Genomic DNA, 14,978 nt, shown 5'->3' with positions numbered 1-14,978 from the left:
CCCCCCCCCCCCCCCCCTAGTCATTGGCACCGATAGGCAATTAGCACAGCCGACCTCTTTGAAAACCTACTCAACAATCCGACCCATCGTGTCCCTGCGCTCTGAAACCGGCCTCGACCCCGAATCCTCATCGGTGCTCAGATCCGCCTCGTCATCTTCGTCCGTGCTATCGTCCGCGCCATGCGCCAAATCCCGCCCAACACTCGTGCTAGACATGTAATTTGGCAGACGTCTTCGCTCGAAATCCTGCGCGTGGGCTGAGGCCATGATAGTGCCGACCCGGCTGATACCAACCGAGGGACGGCGGTTGCGGGCGCGCATGCTGGACATGGATGGGGTGCCGTGCTCGACATCGCCGGGAGACATGAAGGGTGTTGAGGCGTGCTGCTGTTCTTGAAGTTGGACGTCTTCTGCTGAGCCGTCGAGTGGAGGTGCGGGTGGTGAGGGGACGTCGTAGGGGAGAGGGACATCACGGGAAGCACGGAAGAGGAGGACATTTGTGCAGTGCTCGTTTTCGACGCGGAAGATGGACCAGACGCCACGACGGCAGACTTCTGAAAAGGCGACCATGAAGCTGAGCAGGGCGGACTGCTGTATATTTCTGATAAATACTGCGTAGAGGATCCAGTTGAAACGGATGACCACGTCTAGTAGCATTGCGGCGTAGTATACCCATACGCGACGGAAGGCGAGGACTTCACGGAGCATTGGGTTCTTTGCGTATGGATTACCCAAACTCCAGTCCATGATTAGGTCCCATACTGAAGCGTAAACGGCGTTAAGGAGGGCGAAGGTGATGAACGCGGCTTGGAACCGTGTTTTGAGGTCTATGCGGTACATGCTGAGAGTGGCATAGTAGAGGACGCCAAATATATACTTTCCCAAATTCAGGAGATGGGGGAATGCGTTCTTCGTGTCCAGGTATCGGCGAATACATTGGAAGGCTCGCCAGACAGAGGGAAGACATTGGAAGAAGCCCAAGAGTCGAGAGTGGGAGGAGTTGCACTTGGGAGGGTAGTCCCAGTACGAGGCATATAGACAAAAGAAGAGCTCGATGTTCCCCATAGCATATGTCTGAGAACAGTACATATCGCCGAGGAAGAAATCACGAAACTCGACTGGATATATTCCGGCAAGCAAAAGACGCCACTAGATCGGTTAGATGCGCTAATTGACAGTGGTATGATGTTTTATGAACTCACATTGGAAAAAGCGAACCACTTGCGGCTCCTGTGGTAAAGAACACGGGCCGGCAAGAAAACAATGATGATCGTCAAGACAATCAGGACCACAGGCCAATAGATATACATGTGGTTGTACCATGAGAAGTTGAGCCACATGAATAGGCCCATCAAGAAAAGGAAGAAAGAAGGGATCTATAGTTGTTAGGATGAATAATCAAAGCTAGTAACGCGAGATAGAACATACCTCCAGCAACTGACGCCACTCCAAGGTGTGTCTGCTATCGTATTCGAAGACGAAAGCATGATTGATCTTCGACTTTGTCCAGATCATACAATCCAAGCAGAAGAGCAAGACATGGAACACGATGAGGAAATATCCGCCGTATATCTGCTCGATTGGTTAATGAGGCTACAGAATAGATGAAAAAGCGAAAATCTTACCTGGAGCAGATAACTGGTCCGAACTTGTTCAGCGGCCTCACCCGAGCGGAGGTTTGACGAAGCATCGACTAGGGCCTTGATGGAAAACAGAGTTCCACCCATCAACAAGAGACCGGAGCGGAAAGTATTCGGGGAGTAATCGCCAGATTTGTTGATTGTATGGCGAAGTTTGGAGACGGCGATTTTGCGATTACCACGCTCAAAGTAACGGGAATACAAGTCTTCGACCGCTACCATCAAGCTTTCAATCACTTCACTCTGGACAAATGAAGCTTTGTTGACCTTTTCGGACATGTACCGGAGCGGTGGGCGGGCGTTGACCGCTTTGTCGTATTTCTTATTGATCTTCCGGAAGGCCGTTCGGTTCAAATAAGCATATCCCTTGAGAAGTTCCACCCCGCGGTAGAACTCCTGCAACGCATGCTTCAGCTTCCGCTTAGCGGAGCGATAGGGCACTTCTTGACTTTGTGGATCCTGCCGCCGCATAAAGTCTCTCCGGTTGGCAATGAACTCTCGGTCTTGGGGTTGCATGCCAGGAGTCGCCATCTGGGCCAGTGCTTCCGTGTTCTTGCCAAAACGATTCTTTCCCGCCAATGTATCCTTGATCCGCGCACTCTTGATTTTTGCGAATCCATTTGGCCGTTGCTGTGTATCCGAGTCGTCAGATTTAATGGCTTTCTTAACAGCTAGCACCTCTTGGATGCGCTGGTCTCGCATTATATGTAACTGCTGGCGAAGCACCCGCAGTTTTTCGGTGGCCTCCTGTTCTTTCATCACATAAAACGCATCGATCTTGTTCAACTCGCTATCCAAGAACTCGAAGAACTCGTCCTGCCGTTTATCAAGCTCGGCGCCAGCGCCAATATCAAACTGTGATCGCCTCCCGCCAGGCTCGCCCTCTGCCGTGAATACGCGCCGCAGAAGCTGTGATGTCCGGTTGCCCGATGGCACCTTTGCCAACGTGTCGCCAATCTGACTTTGATAACTCGCACGTTGGTCCAATTGGGGCCTCTGGGCCGGCAACGGCTCTGAGATAGGGTGAGAGGGTGAAACGTTCGTCAGGCTGCGGCGATCCATGACGGGCGAAGGTGTCCGAAGGTTCCTGGGTTTGTCTGCAGTGTCGTCGTGCGGCATATAGTCCTCATCTGGGTCAAGTGCTGGGTCCGGAAGTTCAAAGGAGGCCACGTCCGAGCCTGCGGTATGGTGTTGCTGTGGCGGCGTTGCAATTATACTTCCATAACTACCAACATTTTCGGAGAACCGCGATCCGGGCGTGCGAAGCGGTTGTCGCTCAGTTCTGGGTACCGGCGTGGATCGTGCGGTTGATGGCGGGTTGGCACCACCTCGCTGTGGCGTCGATGGGCTATTGTACTCTCCTGCATCGAGCTGTTTATCGGTATTGGAGGGTGTGAGAGCAGATTGGGCTGCGCCGCGACCTTGCGGGGTGGAGGTGGGATATCGATTGGATTGGACATGGGGACTGCGGTTTGCCTTCTGGAGGGCCCGAGTGATGGCTTTGACTTTCTTTTTGCCGGTCTAAAGAGTACGCCCAGGTAAGTACGGTTGTAATACATCAAATCTGGTGACAGCGACCAACCTTGTAGTCGAGATACTTTGCCCGCCACTCAGGAACAAGTTCCTGTTCCAGCTCTCTGTGGATTGAGTCAGCCACTGGAATGTCGCACACTGTCACGGGGATCACAAACTTGGCAAATTTCATCCTGACCAACTAACCACCGTCATTGCATACGGTTTAAGACCTGGGAGTGCCTGCTCTGATCCAAACATCAAATCTCACACAAGTGAGAGGGGTCGAAAGCTTGTGCGAAAGTAAACCAAAGCCTAAAGCCGCCACTCCTGAGAAGAGATAGGGGAGGACGAATGGTATCGGAAAGAAAAACCTCGAAGGAAACAAAATAGAAATTCCAATCCGATATACTAAGACTCGAGAATCTCCCCAGAAAATCTGCAACCGCGCAAACTCTGTAGCTGAACCTATACTTTTGGCACGTGTATGAGCTCATCAACTTTTGGCGCCTAGATTGTCAGGCTACAAGTCCACTATTGGTCAGCCTTGTATTCTGATTGGCTAGGACTGGACCCTCAGACCCACAAGGCCAGATTCCTGAAGATTGGGGAATCCAAGACTTGCGAATATCCTCACTTCTTTCATACTCCAGGCCTTCTCCACTATTCAATGTTGCAGTGGTCTATCAATTCCTATCGAGAACAAAAACAAAATATCCAAGACGGACCTCAATTCATTGGCGATTGACCCAACGACTGGTCTCCTATCTAAGCACGACAGCATTGGAATGTAGTCGGAATGCGGTCGGCGGGTTCTCATGGTGATGACTGGCTCAAATAAAGCCCCGGCATCCCTTTGAAAGCTTGGCGCATATTTACCGTCGGACCGAGTGTCTTTAAGACGTAGGTAGACGTACGTCGCCCTACGTATGTCTATCGGAACTATGTTGTATGCCATGCAAGCTCGTGCATCATACATACAAACGACCTCGGGATGTGGATTTCGATATCTATCTTGGATTACATTGGACGCCTTACTTCACCGCTCTTTCCAGGTACGAGGTTGAGACGTTCAAATTTTTTGATAGCTCACATCTCTCGCTCTCACTACATACGACCGCAGGGTGTTCATAAAACAAGTATCATCATTCATCCATTGCTATCGTGGAGACGAGTGGCTTAGTAGTTGCCACGCTCGTAACGCTCCTCGTACATGTGCTCGGCGTTCTTCTTGGCGTGGTGCTTGGCCTTCTCACGGTCAAACCAGTCCATACCCTTGCTCTCGGCGAGCTTGTCGACCTCGCCGCCGACGATGCCAGCGAGGAGCTCCTTGGCGAAGGCGTGGCTGACGGGCTTGCCTATGTGTACAAATTCAAGTCAGAAATATTTTCCTAGGGAGATTATATTGGGAATGAAATGCTGTGTTTCACGTACCCTCCTTGCGCTGGTGGTCCTCGTAGGCCTTCATGCCGGCAAAGGAAGCGGCACCGGCAGCGAACTCGTGAGAGAACTTGCCCTCGTGGTGCTGCTCACCGTTGTACACCTCCTGGTGCGCTCTCTCGGATTCGTCTAGCTTAGCGTTAGCATGGTTTTCGTTTGATGGCCAATGGAGGGGTGTTGGGATATCGCCGGCTATGCAGGTCGGGTCGGGCCCTAGTGCATGCAAGCAGCAAGGTCTAGATGCCTCTCAAAGGGAAGTTGAACTTACCCCAGCCCCAAGCCATTGTGAATATGTATAGATGAAAGGAGGGATGTGAGAAAAGGGTTGTATAGTGATGGAAGAAAAGAAGAGTACAACGTAGTGGGGGAATGAGGGGATCTTATACCCATGCAAGAGGAGGAATAATCTAGAAGGGCTACGTAGTCTACGTTGTACTAAGATTCGGAAGTAGCTTTCTCCCCTCTGTTTCAGCTCGAGTTGCCCCACCATCCGATCTACGAGAATAGTGGCTGAGCTGCTTCCTACAACATATGTACGGAGTACGTCGTACGTTATAGATATGTCAGAGGATGGAGCCACGACACCCCCTCGAGCACACGAATCAGACACACCTCTAGAAGTATTGACCTGTGGCTAGTGAAAGTAGCAGATGTTGACATTGTAGTTGTTCTGGTCGGGTATTTCGGGCGATGGGGAGGCAACTTCATTGGGAGCTGTGGATTCATTGGCCACACCGCGTTGCTAGTCTACGACTTCATTGGAGGACCACCAGTGCCGGATGACTTTCAACCATGATCCCCGCGAGGAGTTGTTTTAGCTTTTACCAAATCACAGCTGAGCCACCTTTTGGTCCCCAGGACCGATGTTTGGTTGAGGGGTTGCCCTGAGAGATATTCTACATGCATGTCCAACCGTCCAACTCAACAACGCACGTCTAGCATCGCATTACACTATGTATTTTGTACTACGCATCTTGATTTCCGCGGTGTATTTTCTAACACCTTAAACATACAGTACGATGTTCTACTATCGCTCTTGGCGTTACAAGTACGTGTCCCACCGACGTCCAATAGCGCGCCGATCTGAAAGGACCTAAATGGACCCGAATGGGTCCCCTCAGCCCTACTCCGCTATGAATGGACAAATAAGAAGATGACACAGATGATACTAGCTCCATTGTCTGTCAATTATACGGTACGCATTACGTTGTTAGAAACTGATCACCCTGGTTTTGCCGAGCCAAGCCTGTCCTCCGAGGCTTGTCGTCGCCTTATAAGTCTCGGCAACACTAGCCACGAGAAAAGTGGCGTGAACAGTGGAATGTCGGGTATAACACCTCCAATTACCTCCTCTTGAGTAGTGACTTTGTATGGGATATATTAAGGATTGCGCTATGTGTATTGATAAATGGAGTCAAATCTGTCCGATAGAATACGAGTGGGCTCACCGGGCACCTTAAACTCATTACGTACTAGACCATTAGACCTCAAGCCACACTTGGACTAAATTAGCACAACTTTGATCGATTGCAGATCTGCCTACGGAGTAAATATGCATATGCATAATTGTCATGATGTCAGTCGGCACATGATTGCCTAGATGAATCCCGGGATATGTGCATGTTGTACGGAGTAGAGATATACAATTTATGAGGGACAACCACTGTTTACTCCGTACTACGGGTATTGACTTAGCTCTTTAGATGCAACACAATGTGTCAGATCCTTACACTACTCCGTACCCAAGTAGAACATGACGCATAATGCGAAGGCAATAGCCAAGGTCTCTTTCTCCTCATCAAACGATTGAACATCTCAATATCAGTGTTGATCAACACCAGGCAATCACAATACCATTACCACACACCGTCTGAAGGTCAATTTGTCTCCAAATTAATGTGAGACCCTTGCTCCGTAAATGCATCCTTGAGCATCATAGTGTCCTTGGCATTGTACATTGTACGGAGTACTCCGCGCCGTGTCCCGGCAATGACCACCTTCCAGGGCTGAGCTCTACGCCACATCTACCGACACAGCCACACTGCACGCCATTCTCCGAATTCCAAGCTCCAAGCTCCGCAAGCTCCAATCAAAGCCACTTCAATTCAACTCAACTTGACTCACCTCAATTCGAAATGCCCACCAAAACCCCCACCCCCTCCGACTTCCCGTCCGAACTCACCGTCACTGTCACACCCGCACCACCCTCCCCCTCCCAATCCGCATCCCCAGCCCCAAACATCCTTCTCCTACTCCACGGCCTCGGCGACACAGCCGCGTCATTCACAAAATTCGCCGAAGCCATCCGCCTCCCCGAAACCACCATCGTCACAGTCCAAGGCACAGCCCCACTCCCATTTGACCTGGGCGGCTTCCACTGGGGCGATGATGTCTCATTCGACTCCGCGACCGGCGCACTAGATATGGACGCCGGCCTGACGCGCAGCACGAGAATTCTCATGTCAGACGTTGTGCGCGGCACGCTCGTGCAGAAATGCGGGTACGCGCTGCGCGAGATTATGGTGCTGGGTTTCGGGCAGGGCGGGATGGCTGCGCTGGCTATTGCGCGGGAGATCGGGTTGAAGGGAAATGGTAATGTCGGTAGTGGTGAGGTCGGTGCTCTCTCTGGAGTTATCTCTATCGGAGCCCCGTATCCTTTGTCGGGATCTAGGGTTGGGGATAAGAATCGGTCGCCGGTGTTGCTGGTTGCTGGGAGGGATTCGGTGGCGGTTTCGGATGAGGCGGTGCGTAGGACGAAGCAGGTCTTTGAGTTCGTTGAGGTGAGCAGGTATGCTAGGAAGGGGGATGGGATGCCGTCGAGCCGCGAGGAGATGTTGCCTGTTATGCAGTTCTTTGCGCGCAGGTTGCGGAGTAGACAGGGTGTTCCTGAGGGGAGTGTGGAGATTAGTTGAACACAAAAACAGCATTACATGTATAAAATTGAATGTCAGTTAACGATTTGGATTTGCTGTCTTGGGTATCGTATCTGGGGGTGAGACATGGGGTGTGAGACATGGGGCGTAGGTGAGCTAGAGCACGCAATTGGCATGTCCTGGTACCTGGAAAATGAGTTTTCGATGACCTCGATTGTAGTGAATAGACATATCAATTTTTAATTATAAATGTCGACATTCCGTAAGATATATTTTGTAGGCAAACTAGTGGCATATTCGACCTGTCAAAGAGGGGTTATACCGCCAATCGCCAACGCACAATTGGTCGCGATCTCGCATTCGTCAATTTCGATCACATCCAAGTCATCTGATCGCAATACGCTTTAGTATAGGTTCATTGCCCAAGCTATGATACCATATCTTGCAAGAAATTATCTCCTGGGGAAGCTCTAATACAAAAAAACCACCCACAAAAAGGTAACCATCACATCACATTCCGCGAAACTACATGCATGTGAACCAAGACTGACCGCATAGAACATGGCCTACAACCTCTCAATAGAAGTCTTTGGACCCGGCGATAGCCCCACACACCGATCCCACTGGGGGTTCATGATCAACAAGCCCGGGAACCTGGAATTCGGCGATCTCCTCCAAGTCGAGGTCATCGATTCGGACAGGTTATGGTACGGATTTGCGCCTCGTTACGCCACGAAGATCATCGACAAGGCGGCTGTCGGGATGTGCAAGATTGCCGATCTGACCTCTCAGCAACGACACGACGCGATCAAGATTATTGAGAAGGAGCCTGCCCCTAAAAATTCAATTGGACTGTGCCAGAATTGGATCTTTGATGCTTTGCTGGCTTTGGAGATCGAAGAGCTTGTGCCTTCTGGTACTTCTGCGTTCTGGAAAGGCATGATTGGTAGACCAGCACGAGAAGTTGCGGCAGGTTGCGGGACGCAGTGGACTGCCTTTGCTTAACACATACGTTATGTGTTATGTGTTCATGTGTTTATGACATAGATGAGAGCCTCGGATTGAAATGGTTGGAATGTCGGTGAAGAGAAGATGGTGGTATTTGTAACAAATCGTCTCGCAAATCTAATAACACTTTATATAGAACTCCTAGGTGTGTACCTAAATAGTATGCTTTATCCATCTCGTTTCTGAAGCTCAATTAAGGCTGATGGCAAATACTTAAGGAAATTCTTCTTTCTCAAGCTCCGATGTCGGGGTAGAATTTATTGATAAACAGGCGGGACGTCTAGAAAATAGCCCGCATCAAGTTCTGAAATGCATACAAAGCTGAGAGGAGTAGGCACCCCATAGGGAGAAACCAGTCAACCTGTCTTTTGAAGTATACATGTAGGATGTATTGGAGTTCGCCGTCTAACGACAAATATCATTTTAGGACATCAGGCGAGAAAAGATTGGATCAATTGACCTCAGACTATCTTGTACACTATAGACCCGAATGAATTCAACAGCACGTATCGACAAGTTCAGCATATTTCGTAAATTCTTCATCTGCCTGGAACATCTCCAACTCCTCTGGATGTGTGTCGAAAGCAAATTCAATGCCCCCGTCTTCCCTGATAGGGAAAATGGCGAGGAATCGGAATCGTCCATTTCCACGCTCAAGCTGTGGCCTTAAAGACTCAGGCAACCCTCGATTACCGAAGAAGGCATCTCCAAAACAAATCTCGTTGATTGGGAATAGCATCATGTTGGAAATCATAGCATGCATATGTTCCAGACCCATATTCGCCGTCGAAAATCGACCATGGTCTGGCAATGACTGCAGAATCGACAATGCGTCGTGGACGACTGAAGGTGTGATGCGTGCGGCGGACTGACGGAGCAGATAAGCGACGCGGCCAATGGTCGTCTGATCGGAGCATAGTGTCTCGATCGGCATGGTCAGTCGATTGAGAATGAGTATACTGCCCATATATGTCGAAGGCAATAGTGAAGAGAAGTATGGACGGCCATCCGTGGGCAATTCAAGAATGGACACCTCGTCTGGACTGAACTTCTGCTTACGGATCTCTTTGGCTATCCTGTATCGCACCCTGATAGCAGCTCGCCATAGGAAGGCTTGTACGATGTCACTGATTGATTTGATGACCCCCTTCGCTTCAGGATCGGAGATGACATCTTGCTTCATCTTCCCAAGCTTTTCGGGCCTAATCAGGAACAGCGTCGTTTTAGGGGACCGTTCAGCCCGGGGAAGTGGCCAAACATCATGCAACTTGAAATCAGGCGCGGGAGGTAATACATGGTCCTTAAGATCAACAGGAGTCTCCTTCATGCTTTTGTAGTCGTTAGGTGGGAAGAAGGGCAAGAAGCCCCATATGCCAGGATCAATCTCTTCGACAGGTCGAGCCCATCCTTCTTGCTCGTGAATGATCTCCGGTAAGGCATGGTTAAAGCTTTCGGGGTCATACCAGCTGCAAGTTGCCGTGTGATCACCTTGGAGATATCTGCAGTTCTCCGCCCAGGCCTTAAGAACGACCATGGCTCCAATACCATCGAGGCAGCAGTGGTTTAAGTCAACTGCAACCAGGCAGCCACCAGGAACGAAGTTCACTTGACCAGAGAAAATGTCTGCGGGGAATTTAGGGAAGGGATCGTCTCTCAGAACGAGGCCGTCCTTGAACGCAGATAGTGGGAAGCCCGCTTCCCGTAATTTCTCAAAGGATGGAAGAACATTTGAGAGATCCTTGTACAATAGGCGGTCTCTTGCAGAAGCTGCCATGGACAGTGGTGGAATTGTCACGCAGAGATCTCCTTTGTTGTAGCCGATTTCTTGCTCGGAGCAGTGCATCATCTTGCCACTAAGAGCTGGTATCATATCGAATGTGCGATTGAGTCCTTCTTGGAGATTGGTAAACACTTGCTCAAAAGATATCTCGTCGTGGATAGAGAAGTAAAGGAGAATTCCCATGCCGTGATTGGGGTTAACGTAGTCGAAGGCATTTAAGCGGAAAGATTGTCGCCCCCTGTGCTGAGTGATCATATCATTCACCTTAGAGGCATTGCCGTCCCGGATTTGACCCATAGGAATATCATCTTGAGCACCCTGTGCTTCATCCATCAACCCGGAGACCGTTGCGGCAAGGCTCGCGATGGTTGGATCGGCGTAAACGTGTCGAGTGGAGATTTTATCACCCAAACCTGAAGCTTCTCGTATTTTTTCCACGGCGGCAAATACACCCAGAGAGTCAAGCCCAAGTTCAAAAAAATCTGTGTCGAGAAGGACTTCCTGGACCTCGGGAAGTAAAGAGCCGACGATCGTGCGGATGAACTCTTCGATCGAACTGGGAGAGCTCAGATCCAGACTGGTAGCGTTATCGGAATCATCACTTCGTGAACTATAGAAACACTCTATGTACTCGGAATATAACGCCAATGTGGCTGATCTTTTCACTGTTCCCTTGTCAGTTCGTAAGAAGGGCTTGTCTGGTTGTGCGAAAGTGACGAAGTCCCTCCGTAACTGGTTCTTGTGTCTAGACATGGTATTGGCCGTCTGGACCGTTTGCCAAATACTGTCAATAAGATCAGGCGCTTGATTCGATGGATCCTTCAGCTCAATGAGTAGGGACGCTTGAGGCTTTCCAGTTCCAAAAATAAGGCATCCACTAATGGCAGGGTGAGTGGTGACAAATGCTTCCGTCTCAAGCGGCGATATCTTGTACCCATTCGACAAGACGACAAGGTCATCGTTTCTTCCCTTGAAAGCCCACAGATTGGGCTTGGTAGGGTGCTTCATGTACAGGTCCTTGAAGTTGATCGAGTCTTTGTCTGGAAACGTGTGGAAGATACCCTGGAAGAGAGGCCACTGCTCATTGCGATGCACCCAGTGCTCGTAGGTATCCGCTTCAAGCTCTTTAAATTCGAAGCCAGAGTATGGGTGGAAGCAGAACCAGAACCAGTCTTCTCGCTCTGTCTTCAGATTTCCAATGAAAAGACCTTCTGTTGTACCGGTCAAGTTGAGCACCCTGATTACCTCATTCACCTTGCCAGCACTGACAGGACTAACAGGGCCTCCAGATGCACATATGAATTTGCTCGACTGGAGCTTTGTCAAAACTTCGGGGGTTTCTCCTATTTCATCGACAAGAGATGGGACCATACTCCATATGTCAATCTTAGCGTCCACAGCTAATTTTTCCACAAGATCAAGATTTGGCAAAACACCAACTGGTCCCATGATGCAGTGGAGATTGAAAAGTGCAGGCATCAAAATATTCATGATAATTCCAGCACCCTTTTGGTATTTAAGTCAGCCAAGGATCTTCCATGAGCGATTGGGCAAAAGGAGAAATTTACGTACGTGGCTCATTGGAAATGATGAGTATATCCTGTCCCCCTCATCCCAGCCTGAAGTCCAAGGTGGTAAATCGGCATTTTCACCCACAGGCGGGAGCAGTCGTACTGCATCCATAGTGCCAATCAGCCCGTGGGACCAGGGAATAGGTTTGGGTACCCCAGTGCTTCCAGACGTATGCAAGAAGCAGAACGGATCATCTTTGGCCTCTTCAAAACTCTTGGTGTACGGGAAGGCTTCAATAGTCTCGGCATCAAGAAGCTCGTGGAGCATGGGAAGCTGCAAAGACGTCATAGGTCTGTTCTGAAGAACGTATTTGACCAAAGGTAGCGGGGAAGCGTCGGCTGCATTGACCCAGATATTGCAGTTTGTTACCTCAAGTACTGCGAGAGCTCCGTCTGTGTTGTTTTTGGGCGACAAGAACAAAGCCTAACAGGAATATGAAAGTCAGAGGTGTTGATCTTAAATCGTAGTCTTTATCAGGAACATACCGCGTAGCCCGCCTTGACGCATGCATATGTCAACAGCACATGTCGTAGATCATCTAAACCAACCAGTCAATTCAGTAGTTAAGATCCAAAGCGACTTCGGGATTGTATGAACGTACGTGGTCCAATATAAGCCACAGGTTGAACTGAGTCGGGGGTACCAGCCTGATCACGAAGCCACCAGGCAGTCTTGTCAACTGCCCTGGTAAACTGTCGAGCGGAGATATGCTTGAGCTCGAGAAGCCCGTTTGAGAGTGATGCAAGGGAGAAGATAGTGCGCTCAGGCTCGATGGCAGCAAGACTATCTATTATTTGAGGGATGAGTCTTCTACCGTATGGCGTTGACACTGTGGTTTTCCCCTCTTGCTGTATTGATGTAAGGTCAGACTTCTCATTCAACGTGGTACACAGTCCAGATTCTGCAGGCGAGCATTTTAGCACTGATTCTACATCTGGTGTGGTGGATCTGCTGGCTGGTGATTTGCCCTCAGATGGAGAGAGGGAAACTTCGCTAGAGGAGGATGAAAGCGGCGATTTATTCTTCAATGCACCATTGACATAAGCATTGACATCAATGGACTTGGCCGACTGAAGATAGCTCGCCGTTGTCTCGTTAATAGCTATATGGTCGATACGGTGCAGCCTTTCTTGGTAGTGACTGGGAATTCCATCAACATGGACAAGTTCCAGGCGGCTGTCTTGGCTGAACTCGCCCATAGGCGCACTAACCCACACTCCATCTGCTAGGTGAGCAACACAGCAGTGCCATGGGGTAGTGAAGCCCGTCTTTGTATTTAGCAAACTGATGGGTAGCTTGGTACCGCAAATGGATTCGTGGATAGAAAGTCGCAGGTGGTTGGGGTAGGCGTCCTTGATTGCCCCTGCAAACGCCTATCACTCGATGTCAGCAAAACAAGGTTCATAGTAGCCGAGTGTATCTATGGGGCTTATTCTCTACTTACGTATCCTCTTGTGAGCATTTGCTTGGCCAAGTACTTGCAATCTCGTTTGTAACTGTGGACCGATCGGTTCTTCCCTCGAGGAAAAATGTGCTGAAGATCAGACTCCAGGAATCGCCTATATCCCAGATATGTCAACTTGACATCTGGATTTGTGTTAATTTCATGGTCAATATCAAGGTCATCCTTGCCGTATTTGTTCAAAAGCAATCGACGGAAGGTGGTACAGTTTGCCACATATATGATCTCGCTCATCTTTTCCGGTAGAGGGAACTCGAGAAGGTCTCGAATCCTCGAGAATGAAATGTTGTCGAAACTGTTCTTGGCAACCATCTCGCGTAAGGCTTCGCCATACTTCCAGGTTTCCTGGTCAGAGATACACAACAAGTCTGCAATTCGGGGATCACAAAAAGCGTTAGTGACCATTCAAATCGGGTTGTATCATGGTGGAATCGCCCACATACCATTGTACGTAATGCCATCCGAGATAATGACAATATTAGCACCCGGGGCGTAGATATCCTGAATACGCTTGCACAGGGTATTCAATCGTTCAAGAGCGAGCTCCTCTGCCTTGTCGGGCAAGCTGCCGAGCACCTTGTACACTTTGTTCGCCGACTTGAAGGGGAAAGCAGGCAGACAAGCCTCCACACGTGCACCTTTGGAGACAAACTGGCCAATGACAGAAAGAAAGCTGTCTCCGTAGTCCTCCGGGCGGTCTTCAGAATAATTGAACTTATTCAGAGCATACGCCAGAAATAAGTTCAAGATGGACCGCGAGATCTCTTTGACATGACTAGCAGACTGCATGGAGGTGGCAAAAGAGCTATTATCAGATTCAACAGTTGTAGAGATTGGCCTCTGAATGGATTCAGGAGAATGAGGGTCCAGCGAAGCCATGTTGATCTTGATATAGCAATGTCACCCCGGGACTATATCTGGCCGGTAGGTCGCCGAAAAAGTCACCAAATTTGGTGAAGTGCGCCAGAAACGTATGAGTGAACTGAAGTAAGGAGAAATGAGAGCAACAAACATATCCCTGGTAGATGGAAGGTAATATCATTTATTGTGATTCGAATACGATAGAAGGATTCGGACTTCCCGAACCCCAGGCCCAAAGTCCAACCCTCAGTGGGCTGTAGGCCTAACCTTCAAAGCCCAACTCAGCCCATAACCCATTTGTAGGGGGCCGCTGCAAGGCCCCCCATAATGGGGGTCTTGGCGCTTACAACCCCGCGTCTTGTAATCACTGTATTCTGACCTTCTGCTAATAATATAGAGTTAAATATAGAATTTAGAGTTGCAAAAGCTATGAAAGTATACATTTCAATTTTGAATAAAATCTGACCGGTAGAGGTCGAGATACCGCGAAAAAGGTAGGCATTAATATTTTGGTACTAGATATCTACTTACGGAGTGCTACTATTTTCTAAATGAACCTCATAATTTATAAATTATTTCAACACCGCGTTTTCTTGCTTTTTTGAATGTGATATATAAATCTCATTGATAAATGATTTCGAATCGATTAAAAGAATAAAACATTACCTCGAGATAAGGGCTGAAAACGGGGTCTATAGGGTAATACAACAGGTCACATTGTTCGCAATGTTCGTATTGTTTGAGGCTCATTGGACCCTTACCCCGGTCCTAAAACTCAGCCCATTCCAAGGTTGGTGGGTTGGGGCGAGCTAGGGGGGTAGGCCGGGGGG

The 14,978-nt window shown here is 49.3% G+C and overlaps 5 protein-coding genes across 5 annotated transcripts; 2 read left to right on the top strand and 3 right to left on the bottom strand.

The window, feature by feature from the left end:
- Positions 1-66: 66 nt before the first annotated feature.
- On the bottom strand, positions 67-3,413 carry PEX2_063020 (SPX and EXS domain-containing protein; the record flags this gene model as incomplete). The annotated part of the gene is made up of 6 exons (XM_016743573.1): positions 67-1,149; positions 1,203-1,376; positions 1,429-1,572; positions 1,626-3,161; positions 3,223-3,277; positions 3,376-3,413. 6 exons carry the CDS (start codon positions 3,411-3,413, stop codon positions 67-69), a joined length of 3,030 nt encoding a protein of 1,009 aa, XP_016596280.1.
- Positions 3,414-4,331: 918 nt separating this feature from the next.
- PEX2_063010 (DUF3759 domain-containing protein) lies at positions 4,332-4,876 on the bottom strand (the record flags this gene model as incomplete). The annotated part of the gene is made up of 3 exons (XM_016743572.1): positions 4,332-4,510; positions 4,587-4,805; positions 4,861-4,876. 3 exons carry the CDS (start codon positions 4,874-4,876, stop codon positions 4,332-4,334), a joined length of 414 nt encoding a protein of 137 aa, XP_016596279.1.
- Positions 4,877-6,727: 1,851 nt separating this feature from the next.
- PEX2_063000 (alpha/beta hydrolase) lies at positions 6,728-7,504 on the top strand (the record flags this gene model as incomplete). The annotated part of the gene is made up of 1 exon (XM_016743571.1): positions 6,728-7,504. One exon carries the CDS (start codon positions 6,728-6,730, stop codon positions 7,502-7,504), a length of 777 nt encoding a protein of 258 aa, XP_016596278.1.
- Positions 7,505-8,026: 522 nt separating this feature from the next.
- PEX2_062990 (uncharacterized protein) lies at positions 8,027-8,470 on the top strand (the record flags this gene model as incomplete). Its single annotated transcript, XM_016743570.1, has 1 exon — positions 8,027-8,470. One exon carries the CDS (start codon positions 8,027-8,029, stop codon positions 8,468-8,470), a length of 444 nt encoding a protein of 147 aa, XP_016596277.1.
- A 499-nt stretch (positions 8,471-8,969) lies between these two features.
- Positions 8,970-14,166, bottom strand: PEX2_062980 (transferase family protein; the record flags this gene model as incomplete). The annotated part of the gene is made up of 6 exons (XM_016743569.1): positions 8,970-11,759; positions 11,826-12,098; positions 12,311-12,363; positions 12,427-13,198; positions 13,270-13,655; positions 13,731-14,166. The coding sequence occupies 6 exons, from the start codon at positions 14,164-14,166 to the stop codon at positions 8,970-8,972; spliced, it is 4,710 nt and encodes a 1,569-aa protein (XP_016596276.1).
- Positions 14,167-14,978: the final 812 nt, after the last annotated feature.

The sequence above is a fragment of the Penicillium expansum genome (assembly GCF_000769745.1).
Source record: "Penicillium expansum strain MD-8 chromosome Unknown contig199, whole genome shotgun sequence".
NCBI classification, from domain to species: Eukaryota; Fungi; Ascomycota; class Eurotiomycetes; order Eurotiales; family Aspergillaceae; genus Penicillium; species Penicillium expansum.
The sequence above is the reverse complement of the archived record's forward strand: the minus strand, read 5'-3'. Positions and strand labels throughout refer to the sequence as shown.